This window comes from Metopolophium dirhodum, chromosome 3, assembly GCF_019925205.1.
Source record: "Metopolophium dirhodum isolate CAU chromosome 3, ASM1992520v1, whole genome shotgun sequence".
NCBI lineage: Eukaryota > Metazoa > Arthropoda > Insecta > Hemiptera > Aphididae > Metopolophium > Metopolophium dirhodum.
The window spans coordinates 4,816,554-4,825,367 of NC_083562.1; the positions used below are offsets into that span (position 1 = coordinate 4,816,554).

General features: G+C 27.6%; 1 protein-coding gene across 1 annotated transcript; it reads left to right on the forward strand.

Annotated features, from left to right (window-relative positions):
• The first annotated feature begins 3,172 nt into the window (after window positions 1-3,172).
• On the forward strand, window positions 3,173-5,393 carry LOC132941120 (uncharacterized). Its single transcript, XM_061009028.1, has 4 exons — window positions 3,173-3,332; window positions 3,421-3,461; window positions 3,528-3,594; window positions 4,988-5,393. The coding sequence occupies exons 1-4, from the start codon at window positions 3,330-3,332 to the stop codon at window positions 5,246-5,248; spliced, it is 372 nt and encodes a 123-aa protein (XP_060865011.1). The 5' UTR covers window positions 3,173-3,329; the 3' UTR covers window positions 5,249-5,393.
• The last annotated feature ends 3,421 nt before the right edge of the window (window positions 5,394-8,814 follow it).

Consider the following 8,814-nt stretch of genomic DNA (forward strand, 5'->3'; position numbering starts at 1 on the left):
AATCCATGTATCTTTACGACTATAATACGGCTATTCGTTTTTGTATTACAATAAAATAGAAAAAATCGATTGAGTAGAAATAGTTAATTAATAATTTACGGGAATACCAATGTTGAAAAAATCTGAACTTAATACGCTCATAAAAAATAAATGTGACTTTCCGGTGAACTTTTTTTTGTCATACGTAAAAAAACTTATACGTAGAATCTTGTTTTCCATTTTTAAATGTTAGCTATGATTCGCCTATGAAAACATAAATGTTTACTTGTAAAAACACAAAAACATACATTGTAAAATCAACACATTTATCGAAAAATGCAAAATTTAATTATAATATATAGGTAGCCACTAGCCAGGTAGGTAGGTAGGAAGGTAGGTACCTAATATAGATTATAGAAAACTATTATACTATTATAGTCTATAGATAAATTTTATAACAATATTAAAAAATTGTATTTATACTTTCAATTTATGGTTTTTAAACGTTTAAAGTTTGAACTTCTTATTTAATAAATAAAATATTATACATAATTCATAACATTTGAAAAAGGAGGGGGGGCTAAAGCCCCTTATTAATCCCTGGTTACGCGCTCAGGTTCTGGTTCTAAAACTGTTTCTTTTCAGTACGTAGGTTGTAGGTATAATAGTTCCAACCATTGACCAACCGCCCAACACCCGATGGAGATAAGTTATAAGTTATAACCATTAAAATACAAATTTAGGAGTACCAGCTATAGTGTATATACTGTATAGCCCCGTCATGCCCCACGGTAAACGCAAAGCTTGGCAATTTAGTCACATTTTTCCACTAGTTAAAGTTAAGTTACTTTAATATAAAAGGTAACTAAGTTAGAACAGGGGCGTCATTTCAACTTTTTTTTTGTTGGTGCGAAAATGTTTGCAGGCCATTCAAATTTTTACCAGGCCACATAGAAAACTTTTTTTTTCTTTAGTGGGGGGGGGGGGGGGGTCTAGTAGGGACAAAAACTGTAGAATATTTGTAAAATGTATTTAATACGTCGCTTATATTAGTATGAAAACTTCACAATATTATTACTGTTTTTGAAGAACTATGTGTAGGTACTTTTAATAAGTTTATATTATATTGTAGATGCCAGTTGTATTTGGTAAGCAAATTTATGGATATAAAGCACCTTAATAGTACTTAATCGAACCTAACCTATACATTTTTTCTCCCTGCACACTCAAAATAAATAATATAGCTAAACGCCTAAACCTGAAATTTGTTTTATGGGTTACCTTGTTCAAAATGGCACAATATACTTAATTCATATTTCTAAATAATTTGTCCACATCTAATTTTAATTTAACAACTTAAATTCTTAAAACTTAAAACTCTTAATCGAGCTGCACCTCCTTTTCTTTTTTGTTCGTTCATAATAGAAAATACTTAATACACTCGTAAAATTAAAAAAAAAAAACTTTAATAATTAATGATAATTTATCAGTTGAATAAATATTTATAAAAACAAAAATATAACATTAATATATTTATAGAAACTGAAACCCCTAAACGGACTAAAATACTGACACTTGGCGGTTGTCGGGTTGTATAATATTAAATATTAAGCAAATATTATTATTATTATATAATATATATTATTAAGTATTTCACTTCTTTCTCGATCACGACTAGAACAATCGTACTCTCGACGTACTAACTAAAATTGGTGGTAGTATTTCTACCATAGAAAGTAAGTGACAAGGTTAAAAATGTAAACAAATAATATTCTGTGGTTGCTATTTTTAGACAATGTTTTCCCTTTTGATGGGAATTATATAATATCATGTTGTTTTCTTATTATAACGAGTAGGGAGATACCGGAGCGTGATAAGAAATCTATACCAGCATAATATTATACCCACAGATATTTATATATTCGATGGTAATAATATCATGGTAGAGAATAAAAAATATATATAACCCGTAGACATAATGATATTATTATTATTTTATATTATGTCTATGATATAACCACACAACCACATTGATCATTTTTGGAAATAAAACCCATTAGTACCTAGAATATTTAATTTTTTTTTTTTTAAATACTGAAAAAATTTAAAATATATATAATATATTAATATATAACACTTAGGTATATCGGCGCTTATATTTATTGTTGGCAGGCCAAAGAAGGCGTTTATAAAAAATGTTGGTGCAAATGTACACCCTGCACCCCCCAAATGACGCCCCTGAGTTAGAATATAAGTTAGTTTCTGAAATTTACCGAATTTCTAACTTAGTTAGTTAGATGTTAGTAGGTGAAAATAATAACTTTAGTTAGAGTCGACGTTAGAAGTTAATTTTTTTTTTTAGTTTAAAATATAAATTTAAAAAAATCATTTTTCCAAATGTAATGTATCACATAAATTGTATTAAGTAGGTAGGGGTAGGTAACTAACTTGAATGATTGGTGATGAATGAAAAATTAAATTGAACAACTGTCAACTGAGCATTTTATCAAATGTTTTAAATAGGTAGGTAATAACTTTAACTTCTTGGAATATATAATATATAATATATAATACTTCTAATCATTAGGATATAGAAAGTTTAACAAAATAAGAAATTGAAAAATCAATAAATGAAAAAAAAACTTCAAAGATAACTTACTACCTACCTAGTTACTTATTATTTTTTAACGAGTTAGATTAGATTATTTTACGCATTAAATTCAATTAACGTTAAGTTACAAAGTTCATATAAATTAAAGCTAACTAGTTATGTTAGAAAGTTACTTAAAAAGTTATTGCGCAAATAGGAAAAATGTTTAGGGGGGCTCAAGCTCCAAAAAAAAATGTGTTTAAAATTATAATATATTACCTATATTGTATTATTATTTTTTGAGGGCCTAAGCCCCCTCCCCCCCCCCCCAATCACCCAATATTTGCGCCATTAGTGCACAGCTTTGTGTAAACGTATACCTAGGGTATCTTGCATAGGAATATTGTGAGCATTGAGTACGGTAATGGCTATAATGAGATTTAAAACGAAGTTTGCGGATAATTAAACAGAGGGCGACATCTATTCATTTGCTTTGCAACTACCGTACGGTACAGCTACATTATTTATAATATTTTGAATGGTCACACTGAAACGATTCATATCAACTTTTCAGGTTATCATTTAAAATGTTTAAATGTCATATTCATTGTGTTGTTGTATTATCCAAAATTGCAAGTAACCGTGCTTACTGCTGCTGTGCCTCATTTGAATTTTGAAAGAAATTTAAATAATAATCTTATTTTGCCTTGACGATCAACGTAGACTATTATTTCAATAAACCTTTCAAAACATTACAAACATGGTAAGTTAATTTTATTTATCAGAATTAATTCGTTGATATTACGATGTTGTATAGTGTATACAATCTAATGTTTGATTATTGTTTTTAGGATGCCATGGATAATACTTTCGGTAATTATTCCATCTTGGGGTAAGTCATATTATAAATTGTAGTATTGAAATATTTTTTATTAACTAATCTCTTACATCATTTTAGGGCTCACACTGCCAGGCCAAAGAATTTCAAAGAAACTTATCATCCAGTTCAACAAAACTTGAGAAATGTAAGTACACACAGAGTTTTTTTATTTAAAACTAATCAAACAAACTTTTGTTTTCTACACACCTTAAAAATAATGCTGTATTTCTACTTTATAAAACCTCTGTTCTTCTGCCCAACCCACACAACAACCTGCCATAGTAGAAATAGTAGAATCGGTCCTTGTAGCAGAATGTCGAGTGAGGATGCTCAGAATCTGGGTGTTTTCTTGCTGGACAAAGTATTGTATGAGTCGTTGATATATATACAATGCAAAAAAATTGGTACTCTCCTGTTATACGAGACTACCTTGTATTTTGACAACCTCACAATCCTGTTATCTAAGACTACCACCCAAGACTACCTCCGTTATCGCGACTACCACAATAGCAGAACGATATTATCTTTTTTTTTTAATATAATTCTAATGAGGCCATTCCCATAATTATTTATTATTTTATTTATGGATTTACCATTTTTGTTCATGTTTGTGTTCGGCGACAACAATGATAATATTATTCTTTGTATTATTATTATTTTACTGTTTTCAGTGGCAGGCCGTACGCCGAGTGTAAACTAAAATATATTACAAATGATTACTGGGTATTAAAATCTTTTCTTTATTTCATTTTTTTTTTTTTTATATAATAAATTTAAATTTGGCCATCTCCACAATACCTACATATAAAAAAAAAAAATAATAAAAGAAATAACTAAGATGAAAAAAAATAAGGTAGTCTGTGGCAATAGGAATGTGTGCACATTTTGGTAGTCTTAAATAACAGAATTGTGATGTTTTACAAAACAGTCACGGTAGTCGTGATAATAGAGGTAGTCTGGTGGTAGTTGTAATAATAGATATAGTCTCGTAGAACAGGAAATTACCAAAAAGTTCTATTTTATGTATAGGTATGATACAATATTAGTAACATTCAGTTTCGGATAAGTAATATACTAATACTCTAATAAGAAACATGACTGATACCTGTCAGGAACAAATTATTTTCGAGGAGGGGGAGGGGAGTATCGAGTCTATTATGTGTTCACAACCTGGTTAGGGTATCCACTATCCAGTATGTAAAAAACCTAGGTTGCATATTAAAACAGTGGTTTTTTAAAAACATATTAAGAATTAGCACAGAAAATAGCACAATCATAATTGATTGGTTTGATTTAATCTCAATATTTTATTCATTTTAAGTTCAATAAATTATTTGTGTTATTATTAGGTACTGCTAAATCAGTATCTTGAATGTATTTTTAACACAACTTAGTATGCCATGCACTATACATTTTTCTCAGAATATTAATAAATTAAAATCAATACGTCACCTTTCTGCTTCTGTATTTTTATTGAAAGTATTGTATTTTTATTTATATCATTAGTATGACTAACGAGTTTATTTTTTGTGTTACAGTACAAAGCAAAAGAAAATAGAACTCTAGTTAAAGGCTTGATGATCACACAAGGAATGCACATGCCCCTACGTTTAGCTATGGAACAAAAAGTGTTTGAAAGTGTTGGACGCCTACCAATTTTGAAGTCATCTAATTTGCACGCTGAAGTATTGAATGACACGCTTGACACAGTCACTGAACGAGATTACTTGAACCCAGCAGAATACAACGAAACATTAGTCCCATCATTTGTAGTTATGGATAAGGATTTAAAATTTTAATTTACGAGTTAATATATAAACATAACAAAATGTTTTAAGATATTGTCAAAAATACTTTTTCTATTATTAAATGTTTTTCAAGCAATTAAAATCATTTGGGTATTGTGTACAGTAAATAATAAATAAACATAAATTATGATTAATATCAATATTACGCACAACATTTTGTATGGTTTGTAGGTATTTTTTCCTAGCGGAAATGAATATCTTGTGATGGTTTTACTACTTTTCAGGAGGAGAGAAATAAAATTGTTCATAATACATTCTTAACCTTAGTGTTGGGGGCTTGTTACTCCTAAAAAATTCGCTTAGCTCCTGCTTTTAAGTATTTCTGTTTGTAAACCCTTCTGTTGCTTGTCCCAAAACATATTAAAATATTATTATATTATATTAATATAAATTATCAGTTATCTCTTTACATACATATAAACCATGTTGCTTAGCTCCTCTAGCATTTTACCAATTAATAAATTAGTTAATACCTACTTGTAATTAATTAATATTATTAAAAAAAAAAAAACATTTTATTTTATCAATTTAAAATTTCAATATTAGAACCAAACATACTTTTAAATTTGAGGAACTTGATATGCATTTTTTTAATTGAAAATTATGCATAATATGACAGTAGTGTATAGATCAGTGGTTTTTGAACCTTTTGTTTATAAACACAGTACATTGTTCTCTTGATAAAATGTTCACGGCACATGTCTCAGTCATAAACAACTTTTTCGACAATAAAGACTTATTACTTTTTAATTTTACACCTAATTAGATAAAAAAAATTGTACTTTATTAAACATTCATATTTTATTATATTTTTGCTAATAATAATTTAAAATATAAAACTCAGAAGCTCTTGGCATACCTAGAGAATGCTTGTGGCACAACGGTTGAAAACAATATTGATATAGATGTTAAAAGTATATCTATTTTATCAAAAAATGTTGAAAGTGGTATTTTGTCCTCTCCCATCTCACTACATAATATATTATGTGTATTCAATATTATTTGAAGTGCAAATAGCTGATCCATTTATTTATTGTTTAATGTTATGCATAACCAAATTTATTTTATAATTGAAGGTATAATTTATGCATCGTCATTGATATTTAATGTTGAAAGAGATATTAAGTTATTTAATTGATAGGTACTTAGGTAACTTTCAACAATAGTTTTATTTTGAAAAGCTCTGTCACCTATATAATTTTTTTTTAATAATAATATAGGAAAATCTATTGAAAATGCAGAAGCATTAAGGAATTAAATTATTGTCTTTATTCAGTTTGTACTTGAAAAACTTCCGATAAAAAATAATAAAATAAGATAAAAAATAGATTTTTATTTTAGCCTACATAAAATTGCTGATGGTTATTAAGTATTTGATTAATACATTATCAAAATACATACATATAAAATATATAATTTTATACCATCACCTTATATGACATTAAAATACATCAAATTAAGTTGTGCTAACCAACAGTTTGTACTAATCGATGTCTTATAAAATATTTTAGATGTATTTTTAATAAAACTACAACATTTTAATATTTTTAATTAATTTAATATTTTTTTAATCAACTCAAATTATTCTTATTAATAGTAATGATTTAAAATGTATATTATTTATTAATTATCCAACTACCTACATTTGTTACTAATTACTATCTACACAAATACACAATTACTTATTTTCCTTGTTCGAAAACTTACACCCGACTGTAAACGAAAACAGAACGTAACTATTTAATGTATAAATGACAAATGTAATGTATAGATAGTAGTAGAATATTCTTATTGTTTTTGTGAGTGAATAAGTAGGTAATAAAAGATTAACCAACGTACCGAACGCGCAGAGTAATTAAGTGTCCATAGAGAGTGTTTGAACCCTCTACCCCCCCCCCCCCCCTTGAGTACGCCCATTAATGGAAAAGTATAAATTATTTATGAGTGAGAATATAAAAGCAGTGTTGGGCAAAAAAGCCCTATAATTAGCAGATGATTAATGATTATAATATAATATGAAATATTTATAATTTAAGATTAATTAACTTAAATATATTATTATACACATTTAGGTAGGTACTTACTACTTATTAAATTTGTCAATAGGTAGGTATATACTAAAGGATTAAAATGAGGAACATTGATGTGACAATAAATAAAATGAATCATAGGTACCTACTTGATAAGTAAAATTCAATCAATATATTTATAAAATGATTTACCTAATACCTTATTTCAATAAACATCAATCATAAAGTTGTTTACTAATTACAAAACAATGGCAAAAAATATGACGTTAATTAAAGTTATTTAGTCAAAATAGATAACAATATGTCGTAGGTATTTATGATATTCAGCACTACAAAATATTAAGTAAAGTCTATTTTCAATAAATATAATATAATCACATGCTCATAAAAATACAAATATATTGTATGGTCTACACTCTTACTTACATAATAATACATTGTAATATTATATAAATTTTAAAATCATATCCTAAGCTATTTCAATTTAAATGCAATCATCGATTCATTTTAGGTTATGTTGATTACCTAATTCAAATATAATTAGCTTAATTAATTTACTACTAAAATCTTTCATCGGTAATCGGTAGGTAGGTATCTATTTATTTTAGGGAGATCCATTTTGGACCAATTTATAAAATATGATTTAAACAGAAGGTTTAGGACTGTCACACTTGACATGTTTTTTTCAAAAAATTTCTTATTACCGAATCTTGTCTACTCGATATATTCCACAGTTAGGTAGGTACTATTAGGTGTGTATTATTTATGTGCACATTCGTGTTTTTGGATTTTTCTATAAAATTTATGGACTACCCACCACAATAATTAGCATAATTTTATATTTTTGTGTGGATACCTACTTATGAGTAATGGACAGGTACCTACCTACTTCCTCCTCACTTAGATTCGCCTACTAAAGTGAAAAAGTAGGTATTTGCCAAATGTGGAAAAATTTTAACCTTAACCGTGGTGCCGTCTCAATACCTACGGTATGATTTGGTCATAAATAGTCATTTTTTTTATCTGTTAATATTTTATCAATTGTTCCAAACGTATATCTTTATTTCTCAAAATAGTTCAAAAGTTAAGTTCAAGTACCTACCTAATTATTACGCGTTTTATTATCACGAGTCTACAAATGTGATTTGCATAATACCTACAGCAAACTTATCATAGTAAACTAATATTTCATTAGTTTTTTCCAAATAATATATTTACCTATTTACTACCAAGTAGACAGTACGCCCACCTAGGTACCTACTATAAAGTCATTGTATAGGTACCTACTATACTGTCACATTAATATACGATATATTATATTTTAATTCGAACAACATTTTTCAGATATTTTATTGACATGATCAGCATATACCTAGGTAGGTATGTATATACACATAGCTATACCAAACGGTCGTATATTTGTCGATAAAATATTTTCTTTTGCGCATTTGTGCGTTTACCGTGTATCTATATGATGATATAGAAAATACCTACCTATAGGTTTTGAACTTTATCAATGTATACCTT